General features: G+C 43.8%; 1 protein-coding gene across 2 annotated transcripts in view; it reads left to right on the forward strand.

Moving 5' to 3' along the window:
- The window catches only part of ADD3 (adducin 3), a 92,433-nt gene extending 84,117 nt beyond the window's left edge, over positions 1-8,316 (forward strand). For both annotated transcript variants that reach the window (XM_084210110.1, XM_084210109.1), the window contains exons 10-15: positions 224-406; positions 652-909; positions 1,962-2,081; positions 3,358-3,447; positions 4,133-4,253; positions 5,956-8,316. In XM_084210110.1, coding sequence (XP_084066236.1) covers positions 224-406; positions 652-909; positions 1,962-2,081; positions 3,358-3,447; positions 4,133-4,253; positions 5,956-6,248 — 1,065 coding nt within the window. In that variant the 3' untranslated portion in view covers positions 6,249-8,316. The remainder of the gene's footprint in view (positions 1-223; positions 407-651; positions 910-1,961; positions 2,082-3,357; positions 3,448-4,132; positions 4,254-5,955) is intronic.
- Positions 8,317-19,324: the final 11,008 nt, after the last annotated feature.

The following is a 19,324-nucleotide window of genomic DNA, read 5'->3' on the forward strand; positions in this document are numbered from 1 at the left end:
AGGTGTTTCAATCTACCCCTTTTAAAGTGCAATTAATAGCAGATGATATAATGCTTTCTGTAGCAGTCACTTGCTATGTATGTTAATACATTCTTTGGACAGTAGAAAAATAGCCTGTGAAGTAACCACAGCATGTATTTAAGCAACCTCCTGCTGCAAATTCAGCAAAGCAGAGAATACAAAAGCTTTTTCACAAATGAAATACACTCCTTGATGTCTCCAGGTTCATGCATTGGCTGGAGCAGGTGGGATAGACAATCTCCTACTACTGGATCTGCAGAAGTTCAAGCCTTCCACACACGCCGTGGCAGCAATGGGAGGAGGTGGAGTTAATATGGCTTCACAACAAAAATGGAAAGTTGGGGAGCAAGAATTTGAAGCACTCATGAGGATGCTGGACAACCTGGTGAGAGCCTGTTGCTGGTGATATCTATGTAGTCCTGGAAGGTTTTCAGTGTAGGATTAGCTTTTGTAAAACAAATAGTTTTTTAGTCATACTGTTTCTGACAGCAGTATTCTGTCTTAATAAGAATTTATAATGCTTTGAGCTTCAATTTTGTCCCACCATCTTACAAATATGTAGTAACTTAATAGGAAAAATCTTTATTTTAATTTTTTTAAACATTCTTTTCTTATTTTTCTCCTCCACAGGGATACAGAACTGGTTATGCCTATAGGCAACCATTAGTCAGGGAAAAACCCAGACATAAGAGTGATGTTGAGATCCCAGCCACTGTGACTGCCTTTTCCTTTGAAGATGATACAGTCCCACTTTCCCCCCTGAAATTCCTTGCACAGAGGCAACAGAGAGAGAAGACAAGATGGCTGAACTCTCCAAACACATACTTGAAAGTTAATGTGCCTGAGGAGTCCTGGAACGGGGAAACCAGCCCCAGGACTAAGATCACGGTAGGTTGCTGTCTTGGACAGTCACTTTGGTTTTGCTCTACTTGAAAGTAAGTTATGAACAGTTTCTATGAGGAAATCTCGAATAGAATTAGCAAATAAGTTTATTGAGCAAATTGAAATAGGCTTTTCAGAGCCTTAATGACATTGGTACTAAGGGTCTCCTCTCTTAGCAGAGAGAGGGGTTGACTGTAAGAGTAACACTTCATGATAAAATTTAACAATGATTTCACAGTTCTAACCATCTCTTCTTATTCCTGAAGTACAAAACAGTTTTTCTACCACTTCTTCTATTAGTTATCCACCAAATATAGTAAGGCTTTAAGTCAGCCGTGGGTTGTTCTTTTACATGAGGGAGACACGAGCTCTCGTTCATCTCTTGCTGTCCCCTTTCTATTTGTGAGCCGACTGAAAACAGCTTTTGAAAGGTCTGTTCGTGCTACAGGCTTTTAACGATGATGAAGATTTTCCCCCTCCTGCAGCTCAGCAAGATGCTTACACTTAGTTTCCTGCCTGCAGAGAGGTGGCCCTCGTGGGACTACAGAGCGTGTTATTGCTCTTCAGCTACTCCCAGTACAACTATAATAGCATCAGCTCCTCCTGCTGGCAGGCTGGCAGGTTACTAAACTTGAGTTTGGGAAAAACACCCTCAGAACCCTGCCTGAGAAGGGAAAAAAACTAGTCAGTGTGTGGTCAGCAGAGGTGGAAGTTGGTTGCATGAACAAAGGCTCTGGATCTACATGCCAGTTACTAGAAAGTGTGATCCCTTCTAAGTACAGCATCATTAGTACACAGCTAACACTGCATTTTTCAGGAAGGTATTTCAGTATTTACAAAAAGTAGCCAAGTTCAAGGCAACTTAAATCCTCTTGGGCAAACACACAAACCTATAAAGGAATTGGGATTATTTTTTTAGGTGTCATGTGGAATTGAAATTAAAGTCAGAAAACCCTTTCTTGATATCTCTTCTTTAACAGTAAGACAGCACAGAGAATTGTTCCTTTCCATCATACTGGGTATTTTAGCTTCTGTGTTGTTTTTTTTTTCCCTCTAAGTGGATGAAAGCTGATGACTCCTCCAAGACTAGTGGAGGAACACCAATCAAAATTGAAGATCCAAACCAATTTGTTCCTCTAAACACAAACCCAAGTGAAGTGCTGGAAAAGAGAAATAAGGTAAAATGAACTGAAAATTGTAACATTTCCAAATAAAATTATGTGTTCCTGTAATGATTCAGCAGAGCAGTAAAATAACATTTTCAAATGTTTTGATTTTATTAAGAAGGTTCTTACACTATATGTGATTTTTGGCACCAAAAACATGTATTTAAATGTGTGATATACATAAAATCTGTGGATATGTCTGTAATATTTATATATTTAAATTTTGAGTGCAATAGTCTGATGAAAGATGGGTGTTAACTCTGGAAATGATAGATTGGGAATGGCAGTCCCTGTTATTTAGCATTTTATTTAGTAGATAATTAGGTGTCAACACCAACAGAATTGCTGTGCATTATCTGCAGCATGATTCAATCTCAGACTCTAATCTTGTTCTGTTCTGTTTTAATTTGCCTAGTGCTTGTTAAGCTGGAATTTCTAATGGCAGTAAAAAAAAAGAAAATGAGAGATTATTGTTGGATCTCTCTGTAAACAGAAATATCTCTCTGCCTTTCCCTTCCAGCATGAAAGACACTGATTATCAGACTGACCAAATACTCCACCCTCAGCATAACTATATTAACAGATATTCAGGACACTTTTCATTGGATTGCATATTTTTTTCTTTCTTGGAAAGCACTAGTCAGTGTCCTTGGGGACTGAAGTGGAGTTAGAAGGAGCAACTCCCTTCCTCAGAACTGGAAAGGCACCCTCTAATCATCCAGAGATTAATAACACATGTCCCAGGCAATGATTTTTAAATTCATGTGTGTCACTGGCTCACAAAGTTTATACCTAATTTTCTGCTGTAGGATTTTTTTTTTTGTATGATCTGTATTGGTATTTATATCTGATCTGTCGATCTCTTAAGCTCTGGCAATTACAAGTTAAGGCTGTTAGTTTAGGGAAAACAATAAACTATTCCCAAAAGGAAAAACTTTACCAACCTTTGTGACCACAGAGTTTCGTCCAATAGCTGAACATGCACCCTTTGTGAGGGGGAGAGGGCAGTTCAGGGGCTATTCCTGGGAGCTTATTTCTAAATATTGGCTTACATGAAGTGCAAGAACTGGGCCTGGGGTGAATATTTGTAAGCACTGAAAGAGCCAAACATCATATGCTGTGTATTCAGAGGTGGACGAAGAGTTCTTAATTTTTAGGTGCAGCAGCACGCAGCTTGACTCTCCAGCCATTCACTGCTGCCTGTGTTAGTGGCTTTGCAAAGCTGATGGGCATAGGGTTTGTTTAAGAGAAATATCTTTTTCTAACCTGGTTTGTTTTCTCTCTATAGATAAGGGAGCAAAACCGATATGACCTAAAGACAGCAGGACCTCAGTCTCAGCTGCTCGCAGGGATTGTTGTGGATAAAAAGCCAAGTTCAGTGAGTACAACATAATTAACTAATTCACAGCTGTTCAGGTTTTTTGGCTGCCTGCCTTTCAAATGTCAGCTTGGGCCATTTTTGTTCTGAATGTTTTGTTAGAACTGAGTATTTTAATGCCTGTCTTAGAGATGTGATACATCTTATTCATGTTTCATTTTACAGGTTTAAAAAGTTACTTTCAAACTGAGATGTGCATGTTAAGTTTGCCACCATTAATGTTAATGAAGTAGGATCCTTGTCTAAGCTCATTTAAGTGAGAGAGGAAGAACTTTGGAATGCATGGGGCCCAAAATAGCCTTCATTTGCCTGTAGAAGTGATGCTTAAGATAACAATTAAGTCCAAGAAGTAGCTGAGTTAAAAAGGTGGGATGTGACCATGTGGAAGGCAGCTTTCATTAGAAACAGGCTTCTTATTGGGAGAGAGGGTTTCCAGTTTCTTATCTGCCCATATTAATATTTTCTTGAAAAGAATGTATTTCCAAACACTATAAATATCCCTAATAAGGTTGTCCAACATACTGTGGTGAATTGGAATTCTACGAGTTTCCAGTTATGTAGTTAGTACATCTGTGTTTTAATTCTTTGTCATCAAACTTTGGCAAAAAAAAAAAAAAACACCTGAACTTTTGCTTGTTGTTTCATAACTTTTAACTGTTAAAATCTGTGGCTTTCTCCTTCCCAGCCAGTGCAGTTTGATGATGAGCACGCGCCGCCAGCACCACCCAACCCATTCAGCCACCTCACCGAAAAGGAACTGGAAGAGTACAAAAAAACCATTGAGCGCAAGCAGCAGGGGTTGGAAGGTCAGCAGTGTGGTTTGAATTGCTGGGGTTTACATTTTAATAATAAGCTTGAAAATCTCTACTGTAAAAAATGTGTACATGTTAATTATTAGCATATACTGCTGGCAACTAGCTTAGAATGAATCATTCCTTGAGGTGGTAGAATTCTTTTGTTAAATGTGGTTTGTTCTTTTATTTTAGTTGGTGCTGAAATTAAAGCAATTAAAGATTTGCAGAGAAATGGGGTTGACTAAAACACAATTAACCATAATGAATTTTTGTGTCAGAATCATAAAATAACTTAAGGTGGAAGAGCCCACAAAGGTCATCTTAATCCAGCTCCTCCTCAGAGCTGATGCTAAAGTTAGATCAAGTATCTGAGTCTGTGCCCAGCAGAGCAAAAGTTTACTGAGATGTTTGGCCCTGGCTTCTCTAATTTTGCTTCTGTTCTCTCAGTGTGCAGTTCTCATCTACTTTCACTTTTCATATCTTCTTCCAATACTACTATTCCATAGAGAATTACTAACTCAGGGTTGGTTTTAATTTTTAACAATAACACTTACTGTGAATTCTCCTTCACTAATACTGTCTAATAAAACAACTTTGCTATATGTCATACTCAGGACATAGTGTAATTGCTTACTGCACCAGCAGACTGTGATAAGATAAAACCATGGGGCGTGGAATGCAGTCCTGCCACCTTTTTTAATGCTTTCTAATAAAGAACTAATATATACCAATTTTTATCAGATAAAACAAATCCGTAATTCTTTAGAGTTTCAATTGTGTATTGTAACTTTGTGCTGTTGTCAGCATGAGCAACCCAGAGCTGTAGCAGACCTGTAAATCTTGTAGTATCAACACTGACACTCTTGCTTGATTTTCACTTTTGCTTGGCTACTAACTCACATCTTGTCCTGCAGATGCTGAACAGGAATTATTCTCAGATGACGGTTCATCTGTGTCACAAATTCAGTCACAAACTCAATCCCCGCAAAATGTCCCAGAAAGATTAGAAGGTATTCCATGCAATTTCTGTTTGATGCCAAGGGCTCCAATAACCCAAGTCCTTGACTCTTCTGCTGCACTTTTGCACTTGCATGAAGTCACCTGAGTCACAAGGATCCCTCTTTTGCAAAGTTTGGGTGGTACTCTGTCCAGAAAACTATTTTTCCCCATTTTTTCTAATACAACATTCTCACAAACAGAAAACAACTCAGGGCGTGCTGAAACTTAGATATTAACGAGGTGGAGCGAATAGCTATTATATTTGATTTTACTGAAAATGTTAAGAATAGTTCTTTTGCCTAAGACTTTTCCAGGAGTCTAAGTAGGCATTTTAAAAGACAAGTTCTCCAATGCCTTCTGTATGGATTGGCTGTGTTTTCATAAATCAGTCTCTTGCAGTAAAATGTAATTCTGACCGTGCTTGAGGCTGTGTATGCTGTGTAGGCTATATCTGTACATACTCTATACAGCTTGAGCTGTGCATGCACCTGGCAGAGATAAGGTTAAATTTTTCAGCCCATTTTCCCTTAATGACATTTTGACTGTGTTGTCTGCTTACAACAACTAAGGCTGTGGATAAAGGGGAAAAAAACCACATCTAAGCACTTCGGGCTTCATTCTTTGGATCACAGTCCAGACTCACAGGCTTTGTCTCAATACTGGTTTTTTGCATGAAAGTGTTCATAAATAATTGCAAAATCATTTGCTCTTTCAGAAAATCATGAGGATTTCTACAGCCAGAATGCCAACCTAATATCCATGGAGATGCCAGTGGTGGTGGTGAATGGGAAGGAAGATGCACACGACGTGGAGGAAGATCTCACCAGGAGGGTCAGTCAGTTGAGTACTGTGGAGAGCGTGGAGATTACCATTAAAGGCTCTGAAAAGATAGAAGAGGCTCTGTCCCCTGAAGGGTCACCTTCCAAATCCCCTTCAAAGAAGAAGAAGAAATTCCGCACCCCATCCTTCCTGAAAAAGAGTAAAAAGAAGGAGAAGGTAGAAGCGTAAGTGCAGTTCTGCTGTGAGGAGACATTGCACATTTTAAACCTTTAAGTTGACCATTAACAGCGTAGTGTTAGGGGTGTGCAGTAACTGGACTTTTAACCTAAACAAGTAGAAACTGGAAGAGGTTTTGCTTTAAAGAAACCAAACAAAGAGACAAACAAGAAAACCTTTCATGTTAATTGCAAATAAATTCATCTCTCACTTAGCTGTGTCCAAAATTGCTATGAGGGTTGGAAACATTGATTAGTTTCATGTAGAACTACACTGGCAGGTGCTCAATTACCATCATAGCAAGATCAAATACCATCACAGTATGCAGCAGCAAGTTCTGCTCAGAGTATTTTGCAGACCTGAAAATTTTCAGTACAGTTAAGTCTTTATTAAAGTTACTGTTGAGTGATCACATGACTTTTTAAAACTGCTGTCTCATTTGGAAACCAGATCATACATTTTGTATTGTGGTTTTTGACCATATATTTTATGTTTCTGTACCCCTATTTGAGTGGGTACATATTAACAGCACACCTTTACATCTTTTTTAAGATTAGCTCATATAGAAATAATATACACTGGCACATAATACTAGGGGAAAAACTGTGTAAGAGAAAGTTTATTTGGAATTATACAAAACGTCTAAAGAATTCCATTCTTCAATAACTTTTTTGCCAAATATTTCATTTTAGTGAAATATAATTTTTGAAGACTTCTTTTTTATTCTATCAGTTGGGGCGGGGGAAACCCTTATTTTTCAAGAAGGGGGATTTTATACACTTAACATTGATAATTTAGTTTAACTGACAAAACAAAAAGAAGATTTTATATGTTCAAATGTTTGTATACCATTCAGTATAAAGGTATTATAAGCATGTGAACCAAGCATTTAATAGTTAGAGTGTATTTAAGAATGCTTGGTTTAGAGTATACTTAAATATAATTCAGGAATCCAGGGACTTCAAAATCAAAGGATAAAAGCATATAAAATTGAACTGGATTCATGTTTAAAAATTATTTGTGGGTTGTTCTTTTTCTCTCTCATGGTATTGCTAATGAATGAAGAAAAATAATCTCTTAACATAACCAAATGAAGGAAACAAAAATGTTAAAAGGGAAAGTGAAATAGTAGGGAAATAGGAGGAGACAAAGAAAGTAAAAGTTCGGTGATTATTTTTTTTAAATATATGATACGGATTGCGGGATATTTTTATTAAATCAGCAGAGTGACATTTCCATATTAGATGTTTTAAATAATTTGTATGGATTCATGCAGAGTGCAACACTTTGGGTTTTTTCTTCAGTTTCATTCAAATTGTAAAAGGGTCTCGTGAATCTGTGTTGTCCTTTGGATGAACCCAGAGCAAATCAGAGCCTAGTGCCATGGGTAAGGGTGGTACTGCCACTTACTCATTTTTACTTGTGTTGTCATTTTAGTACTTTTACTGTATTGTAAATACAAACTAAACATAGAGATTAACATAGGGGTTTCTTCGCTGTGTCAAATGTCTGTAAATCAGTCATCGCAATAGGAAGTACATCTTTTAAGATCCATGTGATTCCCAAATTACCGGTTGAAATATTATACAATATATAATTGTTAAATATGGCTGGAGAGTGGTTTGGCATGCAAAAATGTTGATTATAGCATGTTTGGGGGCTGGTTAGCTTTGACCGTGTAAGTGTGATAATGCAATGTTGGAATGGATCCTGGAAACAATTTTCTAGCTGTCACTAAATACTGGAATCAGTGTTTTTAATCATAGTGGAAACTTTCAGTTGCTTACTTTGTTTTTTATGTTCTACATTATTTGTGTTGTATTACAACATATGTAGAAACAGTAACCTGTGAACTACGCTTTTCATAACTTTTTTAAAAATATATCTAAATGAATGCAATGTGCATAAATATTTTTTAAAATGCAACCGTGAACTATTTGCACCTTTTGCTAATGCCTCTATTTACTTGCTTTGGCATAAAGAATGAGCCAGCCAACTCTTGTGTCCTGTGGAAAATATATAAATGTTATCTGAAATTGCTCATAGATGTAATGCTAATTAATGTTAAATCACAAATAAACAGTATTTTAAATAGATGGATTTCATCTAGCAACCTTTTTTTTATGCACTTACATCTCTTGCTTGTAGAGAAGATGCTTTGATTTTGCACGTTGCTTCTCAAGAATTTATTCTGGAGAGGACTTCTTGCCTGTGCTTATCTTGAGAGCTCTGCAAGAAAATAGCCTGATCTTGTGTTGAACAGCTTCTGTTCCTGTCACAGGTCCTGGAAAGAGGGCAAGCCCTTGGTAAAAAGCAGGGCACTGCCAAGCAGTTGTTCTGAGCCCAGAGGGGTCTGTGCTTGCCCATCCTGGGCTGCCTCCTGCTCTGCAGCACCATGGCATCACAGGTGACATGAGGGACTGGGGTGGTTTTAGTGCTGAGTAAGTACAAAGCAAGGAAATAGCTCAAAGAAATTACCCTTTTTAAATTATTAATAAAACGAAGGTTTTCTTATAGAAAAAGCTCAATCAAAGTTATTTGAAGATATCTGTGTCACACCCTGCCAACATATGGTGCATGTCAGAGCCTGTGAAGCTGCAGAAGTTGTAGTGTTTTGTTTTGGTAGCTGTATCAACTCTGTGAGATGTCTTTAAGGACTGCACAAATGTTTATTTTCCTCATCCTTCCACAAATCAGCCTTTTGTTTCTGTTTACAACAAAGTCAAAATTCAGTTCTCTGAGTCTGGTGGCAGTTTGATGAACTCGGTCCCCATGTCATAGAATAATTTTGGTTTAGCATTTTAAATAAATCTTGATCAAGATTTTAGTGTTTTTCTGACTAAAATTTGTCTCCAGGTGCATCTACAGTCTATTGAGTGCTGCACTAATGTGAAAGTAAACACTTCATCCACCTGGAGAAGCGTCCACTGTAAGGCCAAGGACATACATAATTTACTTCTTCAGGTTCTTTTTATTCCCAAGAGTCTACAAACCACATCAGACCCTTCATTTTCACTTACTCTTTCACAGTGTTACTCAAGGGATCTGAGATTTTACAGGCCAAAGCATGGAAATAAAGTAGATGTTTGTAACAGGCCTAATAAACATTAAAACTTAGGTTTTGGGAAGTAGGAGCCCTTGGAAAGATGAGCTTCAAAATGGATCATTAACATGATAGGAAATAATTATTGTCATTAGGCTGCTTAACCCAAGAGAGAGCAATAAGAGAAGCAGTGTTTACTGTGAGGAAGTGCATGCAAGCTTTCACCCAAGAGCATCAAAAAGGATTTATAAAGCTGTACATCCAGGTGATCGCCTGTTGTTGTCTTTTACAGACTTCCAGTTGTTCTGGAGATAAGTGTTACATAGCAAAGCAGATTTTGCAGAATCTGCAGCATGAGCTGTATTAGGCTTTAGATGCCACAAGGAGACAGAATAATGGGCTGTAATAGGCCATTTTGACTCATATTTTCCTGCCTTGCCAATTGAGTCTATTACACACTGTTGAGCACATGGCATAAATTGCTGTCATCTCTGGGCCAAGTAGTTGAGGATTTTCTATTTTCTACATATCCAGTTTGCAAAACTGTTGAGTTTTCACTATTTGAGCCCGTGGAAACTTCTCAAACAGGATGTGCTGTGCTGTATCCAAGGACAGTGAGAAAGGGCCCAGGGTCCCATGCTGTGCACGTGGCTCCGATGGAAACTTCTGTCGTGAGCGCCAGTGTTCCCTCTCTTCCTTTCTGCAGACTGGCAGGGAAACACATCCCTCACCCACGGGGCTGCTGTGTGGGTTGGTGTTTGTCCTTTCAAAGAGCCAGGGTGTCACCAGAGGTGCAGGGCTCTGAAAGGCAGTGGCCAGAAGCTGCCTGGCCGTGTGTGTGGGCAGCTGGAGCGGGGCCAGCCTGGCCGTGGGCATTGCCGCAGGCACAGCAATGTGCTGGGAGCACCAGGACACCATTCAGTGAGCAGGGGCACTTCTGGCTGTCACACAGCCTGCAGGAGCTGCTCTGCCAGGGACTTGCAGCTTGGCGCACTCTTGGGGGAATAGTAGAAAGCCCATCCTCAATATTGCTCAGCCCTTCACCACAGTTTCTAATCTCAATTTCAAAGCCAGCAATAATTTAAGTTACCAAGAGAAAAGATTGGCAGAATACAATATGAAAAAAGTTGCATTTTTGTACAGCTTTGTCCTTTGTAAGTGTTGGGGTACAATAGCTGTACTTTTTACATGTGCCAGCAGTAGGTGCAAACACACCCAGGCAGTTTTCACGTGGAGCAGCACATGGCATGGACAGCTTCGGTCGAGTTTGATCAGCTTAAACGCAAACTAAACAAAGCTTGATGATGGGAACTGGAGGTTGAACAAGAGTTCACGCTCTGAAATTGTGGTTGAGAGTTCCAAAGTCAAACGGAGCCTCTGGGAGGTGAGAATTCAAGCGGCCTTTAGGTGGCATCAGACCCTCGCGTTTGCTGCCTTTGTTCCCCGCAGTCGCAAAGCCACCAACAAAGCGCTTTCAAAGAAGGTATTTCTGGTGGAGATTTTGTGGGCTTTATTGCAGTTCCAGTGCAGAGAGATGAAAGCAGACATCTGGCTGCCGGACTCATTTTCTATATTGATTCATTTCAAAATCCAGCAGGCTTTGTCAGGGAGGCAAGACTCGTCCTCTCCCCTCCATCCTTTTGCAACAAGCTAAGAATGTTGGTGAAGTTTTTTTTAACTTGTTAACTCACTCCACTAAGCAGAATAATATCCATTTGTTCAGTATTTTCTCTCTATCACCCTTACCCACAGGCCAGAGACTTCTCCATGGTTCTGGAGGGTGGGGCAGAAGTCACAGGAGACCCCAGTGGAAGAGCCCTGGTGCCAAAGGTTCCCACACCCTTCTGTCTCATCTACTTACACATCCTGAATTCCAGGTGCATTTCCTTTCACATTTGCAGCCATAGCTCGATACAACTGCATGTCTCTGGACTCTGCTGGAGCTTTTGCAAATTTTTAATTTGCAAATGTTATTTGTAAAAACAAAACTTGTGCCCTGGGTTATCGGGATGGTGAGTAGTTGAACTCTGTAGGGAGCAACTGAAATTCTCTGGGGTGGTGACGTGGTCCTGGGCATGGTCCTGACCGCTCCCAGCCCTGGCTGACATTGGCAGCTGGTGCTGGGCTTGACCTTCGTCATGTCAGCTGCTGGCTGCTCTCTGACCTCCCAGGCACAGCACTCATCCCTCTCCTCCCAAAGGTACACAAAGTTCAAACATCCACTAAAGTGAGGTGCTTAACTTAATGGCCTGGCTTTTCTAGAAAGGCTGAGCACTTAGCCATGCCAGGAAGAGCTGCAGAAGAGATCAGTTGTTTAGCCCTCAGCTTGATGCAGTGAGAGCCAAATAATCCCTGAACTGCAGGGGAAATGTAGCCTCCATCATCAGCATTTTGACTAGCTGTGCTTGAGGACCTTGCAGGGACTGAATTTTTCAGTGAACATCCTCTCAGCCCAAGCCCTTCCCTCTCCTCCATGCCCCCACTGGGGTGGAAAAGGAGAGGTTGCTGCAGATGGCTGAATTTCTGTGTCCAGGGTGTTGAGGGCAGCTAACTGATCCCTAATAAACATGCCATGTTGGGGGTCTCTGAGTGTTAATGGCAGCGTGGGGACCTGCCTGAGCTTGTCTCTAGACCGGATGTTTGGCACTGTGGCACTAAAGCTTGGGGACACTTCAGGTCCCTGCACCAATGGCCATGTGGGGCAGACATGTACCCAGACTGGTGCTGAGCTGGGGCCTCAGAGGTGCTCCAGAGGACCAAAGCCAGCTCATCTCCTGAATTGTACCTTTGCTGGGTGCCAAAAAGGATCTACAGAAAACTCTAAACACACTGCGGCAGCTGCAGTTTGCACATAGCGCTTTGCCCTTGGATGTTGGACACTTTCAGCCTCAATCCTTCTTTAAGTGGATGGACAAGACAGAAGCTGGCTATTAAATCCACTCAGCAGAATGGGAATGTGGGACAATAACTCCCTTTCCCAAACAGGAACTACCAATTTCTTATTCCAGTGAGTATAAGCATCCTCCCCTTTCTAGCAGGCAGAGGTACAGTGTTTTCAATCCTCTTCCCATCTGGCTAGACTGCTCTCTCAAACACCAGTACCTGTAATTACATATATTATGTATATTTGTACATACATATTACACATGCTAATTATATCTACAGAGGCATTAAAACATTTACCCTGCTTGACTTCAATTTTATTTTAAAGTTGGCAGCATCCAACCAACATTAGGAATATGCTGTATAAATAAGTAGAGTTTATTTAGATTTATTCAACAGTGTTTACAACTAATAAGTAACCACCTCTATTTAAGTCCTGATCTCCTCCTGGCTGGCATGACACCTACATGTGATCATTCACCTTCAGCTGGAGCAGCTGGTTCTTCCTGGATTTATTTATTGGAGCTAACTTCACAAATGACCTGGAAGAGGCACATTGGGCAGAATTTGCTCTGCCACTGTCAGTCTAATGGGAGGATATTTGGGCATTGGAGTAGTTTTCTTATAAACAGATATTTTGGGCTGTCTTCCTCCACTTGGCTTGGTTTCTGCCTTTCCAGTTCCAGTGTGGGCATATTCCCATAAGAAGAGAATGTCTGGCAAGCAGGAAGCATTCCCCAGTGTCAGCCCATGCCCAGCATATGAATTAAATAGCTTTTGCTGCACGAAGCCAGACGGGCTCTTTGAGCAACACGAGAGCACGTGTGCAAGTGCCACTTTTGGCAGCTGCCTTTAATTTGATAGATGCAGTTATGAATTGATTTTAGGATTTTGGGATTTAGACAATGCAATTCCTCCAGTCATAAAGGAATGACGGCACCTCTTAGCTCCCGTGTTAACCAAAACGCTGTGTCCAGGGGCTGGGATGGCTATTTCCATGGTCCAGCTCCAGTGGTGGGAAGGATGCTCCTCCCTGCCAGCCAGGGGCTGTTGGATGCCCTGTGCTGCACTTTGGGCAGCAGTGGTAGTGCCAAGTTACTGATGGCTCCCTTCATCCCTTTACTCTCCTGTTGGTTCAGTGTCCATTTCCTGTCTCTTGAGTTACCTTGCCAGTCTCGTTGATGCCTGTGCCACCTCAGTTCATGCAGCTGTGGCTGTCAGAGAGCATTTAACATGGGAAAGGAGAATGGGAGTGTAACTGAGCTTGTTTAAACATCACTTAGGCAGAGAGGTGAAAGGCCCCTTGGGTGGTAACGTAGTGAACAGGAGCTGCTCCAACAGCACTGCCAAACCTCTGCCCGTTCCTGCCTCCAGCCCAACACTTGGGAAACAGCACCAAGGTGTGATTTGCCACTAGCCATGGCTCACCTCTACTGTGCTGGCAGACAAGACAAAAGTCACTAGAAGTGAGAGTGTGCAGTAAGTCACCAGCGGCTCCCAGAGAGCCAATGAGCAGGAGTGAGGTTTGCTGTTGCATCACCTGCTCCCAAACATGCTCAGGAGCACTGCTGAACAGAGACAGGACCTACCCCAAACCTACCCACCGATGGGTGCTCCCAACCACCCCACAGAGAAACATGGACTGTGGGTGCTGTGCAGCCCTTTGCCATTGCCCACATAGAGGCTTTGGTGTGGTGGAGCTTTGGAGGAAGCCAGGAAACATCCCATGCCTGCCTGCCAAGGATGCAGCTCTGCAAAGGCAGTGGAGCCGCATTCTGGGGACTCCCTGACCCTCAGGCTGAGCACTTGGCCAGGGCTCTCCAGCCAGCCCATCCTGCTGTGCCGGGGGCTGACAGACACAGACTCCTCTTCCATCTCTTGGTGGGATAAAAACCACCCAACCTATTGTTCACAGCCATCCTCTCAAAGTTTATAAATAAACCCCGTTTCCCTGCTGTCTTTGTGCTTTCCCATTTTGACGCAGCCTTGATTTCCTCCTGTTCCAGAGGCCTTCAAACAAACAGCTCCTTTTTTTGTTGTTGGTTTGCTTCCTCCCAGCCCGTGTGGGAGCAGGGGCCGGTGGCAGTGCCTGTGCCTGGGCGCACGGCTGGTGCCAGGTGCCAGGATGCCGAGTGCTGGGACAGGGTTATCTGCCAGTTTCCCATAAATTACCCCATGTTGTAGGTGTGGGTGTTAATGTGCAACTCGGTGACAAAGCAGCTGGTTTTATTGCATGTGCAGCATGTTAGCAGTGGGAGGAGGATGCTGAAAAGTCTGGGGATGGGACATGGGAGCCTGGTGCTGTCCCAAACAAGTCTTCCCTCTACAGGGTGAGGCAGAGCAGTCAGGCACCTTCAAATCCAAGCATGAAGTGGGTGATCCACAGGATTCACCGCTGCCCAGACAGGATCACGCCTGCACTCTCCTAAAATACTGAAGTGTTTAATACAAGGTGATTTCCCAATTAATTTTAATGGTGCTACTTAATTTCTAGGCATTTCAAAGCTCACTTCTTGCTGGCAATTTGCAACCATTTAACAGTGATTCTGGTTACCAGCATCTTTCAGGTAAATATTTAAGGAACACTTAAATCCACCCATGGTCTATATAACTGCCCTTCTCTCTGTATCAATATTGGGGATTGCTCATGTAATACATGGCTGTATTAGATGTGGTCATAAATGGATGTCTGTGGCCTGGGCCAACACAAGGAAGGGTGTGTTTTGCTTTTTCAGCAGCTGCATTGCAAGGGCAGGCTAATTTTTAACTCTTTCCTAATATTCACAGCATCTGAGTGAAATCTGTCCACTGACTGGAGCTTGGGGTACAAGCAGAGCTGGGGAGAGCCGGGATGCTCTGAGCATCATGGTGCTGCAGGGTGAGATATGGGTATGAATACAGCTTTCCCTTTTTGTTCCTTTTTGACTACTTCTGAGAAAACAACCTCCTGAGAAACACTGGGGACTAGAATAGGTGTTATGACAGCCCTTCTGCCTCCTAAGTTAAAAAAACCTGTCGGGTCATTCCCAAGCAGGAGTGAAGCTGCCATCTCCCCTATCTTAACCACTAAGGTTAAAAAAGAGCAGAGAGAAAAGTCCCAAAATATCTTGACACATGAAATTCAGGAAGAAGAAAAAGAAAAGCCAGGAAAAGGGATGTGCTGAGCTGTAACAGCACGTGGGCAGCCCCTGTGCTGGCACAGGGCAGCCCAACCCTGGTGACGTTGTGGGTACTCATGACTTCACCCCAGCTCGCCTCAGCGCAAGCGGGTGTCTCCAGTTGTTTGACATTCCCCTTCCTCCTCCCCAAGGCCGAGACGTCTGTCTGTCCATATCCCGCCCATGTCTGGAGCCACCAGCTCCAAAGGGGAGCAGAATCAGACGGCGGAGTTTCCCCGCTCCGCTGCCTTTGTGTGCAAACCGGGTTTATCTGTATTGTTTGACCAGCGCCAGCAAATTACACCCTGCCTAATGCGTCGTTAGGGAGAGGCAATTAAATACCAACCCAACGAGTATTGCGGCCAGCGTGACTGGGGAGAAACAGCTGCAATCTGCATGGCAGCTGGGAGAGACGGGTGGAAAACATGAACCTCTTTATTTGTGTCTTTGCTCTGCCCTCCGCCGTGTCTGGCTGCCCGGCCGGGTGAAACCTGCGCGGGGCAGGGTTTGGCAGGAAGCAGGCAGGGATTATGCCTGGATCCAGTGAGTTCTCACTGGTTTGACTTCAGCCCAAGCGGCTGGTGGTGCCCATCCTGTGTAGTGCTGGGTCAGGTCACCAGAGGTCACAGGACTTTGCTTTTGCCTTGCAGAGCATTCCTCCAGCGGCTTTGCAGCCTTTGCAGCCCTGTGAGCTGTTCTTGCAGGCACATCCTGTACATCTCTCTAGGATTTAGTGCTCCAGCTCAGTGTCCCATCAAATCAGCCCTGGTTTTCTATGACATCTTCTTCAGTACCCCTGTGCCCAAGCTCCTGACACCGAGCTTGTGTCAGTGCCACCCCACCAGCAGCCTCCTGTGCTGTCCCCAGGTGAGATTTTCTGTCCCCTTCCTGCTTCACCTGGCTTGATCAATAGCACATTCACATCTCTATCCCTCAGCCTCCACTGCTGAATCACCCCAAGTGTTTTGTACATCACGAAACCCGTTGCTAATCCTGGACACCTTAATGAATCATTTTTTCTCCCCAGATGCTGTGAGCACTCTAGGGGAGGGAGCCATTTTGCTGTGGGCCTGGAGTGTTTTCTCAGCGTTATACAAATAAACAGGGGTGGGTTTGAACCAGGATCTCTGGAATCAACTTCCTGCAGGTGCTGAGAGAATTTCTGTGTAGATTTAGAGGGCTACCTTTGCAAACAGCATCTTTAAGAATCACTGAAGGGATGTTCATGGTGAAATGCTCCGGCACCTGGAGCAGGCAATGAGAAAATCACCACTGGAGTCTCGTGAGAGCCAAGGATTTAGGCTGGCTGTGTGGACCAAGTCATCTGCCACCAAGTTCAGCTGTCTGAAATGTAGAGCAGATAATTTGTGCTGGTTGCTGTTACCAGCTGTCTGAGAGCCAACAGTCCCAGGTTTATAGAGGGATTTGTGAGCCCTAAACAAAGGGTGGACAGGGGGTTCCCAGGAAGGGGAACACCCATGGCAGGGCAGCCCATCCGTAACACAGAACAATCATGTTCCTGCCACAGCCATTGCCCACAATCAGCTGCTGATTTAAGCAAGGGTATTTGCCAGGTTGGCCCTATCAGGAACCCACAGTCACTCTTTCCTGCCCTGCACATTGGTTTGGGGCATTTTATGTGGTTTTACTCTGCAAGTTGTTTGCTCTTTGGGGGATCCTACATAATCTGAGTCCTGGGGGAAACAACAGTCACAGGGAAGGGCACGGGGTTAAAAGTGCAGTGAACGGGTCACAGTGATTATTGTCTTTACAACCAGAGATTTTTCTAGGCCAGGCAGTGCAACAGATCAAATCTCTTCTTCAGACAGGTATCTGACAGCACAGTGACAGTCATCATCAATGGAATCAGAGCAGGTGAGGATTAGGACATGGATTGCAAAGTGAGTAATGCACTGGCTAGGGAGGGGAGCAGAAGGGCTGGGGGTGTCACCCCCACTCAGCAGAGCTGGAACCTGTACAAGAAGGGTCAGGACCAGCAGCAGCGGGTTTTGCTGTGACATGACTGCCATAAGATGTGGGGATCTCAGTCCATTGGAAGCCATCCCTGTGGGATTGCTGTGGGCAGCAAACCAGGGACCAGGATGCTGAGACTTGTCCCTGGTGCTGGTGCAAGGATCAGCCACAGCCAGGGAGGGGACAGAGGATGCCAGGCAGGATCAGCCTGGAGGATGCACAATCCTTCTCCTTGTTTACAATGACAGGGAGCAGAGGAAGATGAGGAGGAAGCTGTAGGGAAATACTGGGGAGAGGAAATATCTTTTAAACCGCAGATAATGTTGGCACACAAACAAATGGGTATTAAGTGGTGGGGGCTGCTGGGAGACTGGGAAATTTGTGAAGGGGATTATATGACGTGGCTGCTCAGAATAGTTGGACTAAATGACCCAGCCTATCCCCTCTGGTTTTGCCCTCCCCTTATGGCACCAGGTGCTTGGAATAGCAGCAGGGCTGGTCTATTTGTATTTGAATATTAGGGTGTCAAGCAAGTAAAAATGAGAAAAACTGCATCCAAACACTGGTGTGCTTTTTCTGTTCTTGGGATGCACCAGAAAACCCTCCTGCATCAGCTTCTGGGGTAAAAACTTACCTGCCAGTGGCCTGCAGAGGCACAGTGAGCTGCATGGGAGGGAGATGCTTGTAGGAAGTGAAGGAAATCATTAGGCAACAGCAATTACACTGTAAGAGTCACGAGTTGTCTCTCAATGCATTGCTCCTGCACTGAACCAGCAGAGCTGCTGCCTGGTGGCACTGGAGGCTCCCAAGGTTCCTCCCAAAGCCAAGTTCCTCCTGGAAGCATTGTCCCCTCCGAGCCACATGCTCCCTTGCCCAGCTGGTGCCCATCATTGTGGCTCCACAGCCACTGTGGAGTGACATGAGGGCCAAGAGCAGCATCCTTGTGCCCCCAGCCTCCAAACCAACCCCAGAAGCCTTTGCCCATCAGGTTCCTGCAGTCTTTTCCTGTGCACTGACCCTTTCTTCTGCCTGCAGGTGAGCAGTAACTCCAGGTCTGAGCATGACCTCTTTAGCCCATGACATTTTTTCTGAAGTTTAACAAATTCTTAAAGTTAAACCTTCACCCAGCCTTTTATTTGGAATGACCAGCATTCTTCACTTTCTTTGAAGGGAAGAATGCAATTTTTCACTATTATTTAGCTGCTGCTGTTGCTGGAGTCAAGTGTCAGCTGTGCCCTGGTGGATTTTCCCACCTTAACAGCAGACCCAGGTACCACAAAGCCCAGGTTAGCCATGAAATCCAAGGAAACCAATTTTACTGTGCAAATGAGGATCTCCCCTTTGTAGAAACTGTCTGGTGAGTCCAAGCTGCAAAACCTTTGGCAAAACAGAAATAAGGAATTGCTGAAGGACAGTCTGAGGAGGCCAAAACCTAGCCCCTGCCCCTCCAAAACTCTGGGCATCATTTCTGCATGCTCCATCTCAGGGTGGGGATGGCTGGAAATCTCCCAGGACACTTCCCCTTGTAAAGCCTCTGCCTTTCTCTTCCTCTAGGCTTTATCTTCTGCAGCCAGTTTGCCAAGACACGAGGCCTGAGGGGGTGAAAGGGAAAAATGAGGCACCTGAGCAGGTGCAGTTTGTGCACAACCCCAGAGATGCCTGGTTTCATAGCAGCCACCACCTCAGGAAGGCCATCTGGGGTCCTGCATCACAACACAGGGGGACCAGGAGGTTGTGTGCTATGACATCAGTTAAAAGGCTGAGTGGAGGGACACAAAGCATTCCAAAGTGAGAAGAGGCTCAAACCTCCACTGGGACATGTGGGATCCTCTTTCTCTGCTCTTCCCACAGTGAATCCTGCTGGGCTTGTCCTAGTGGCTCCTCAGCCCCAGCCCAGAAAGCACAAATCCCAGAAATGTGTTGGATGTCACATTATGAAGTCGAACATAAAACTCAGAGCTGAAGCATGCAAAATTGCACACTGAGAATATTACACGATCCTCCCGCCTGGAGCAATGTCAAATGACCTT

The sequence above is a fragment of the Fringilla coelebs genome (genome assembly GCF_963513975.1).
Source record: "Fringilla coelebs genome assembly, chromosome: 8".
Classification (NCBI taxonomy): Eukaryota; Metazoa; Chordata; class Aves; order Passeriformes; family Fringillidae; genus Fringilla; species Fringilla coelebs.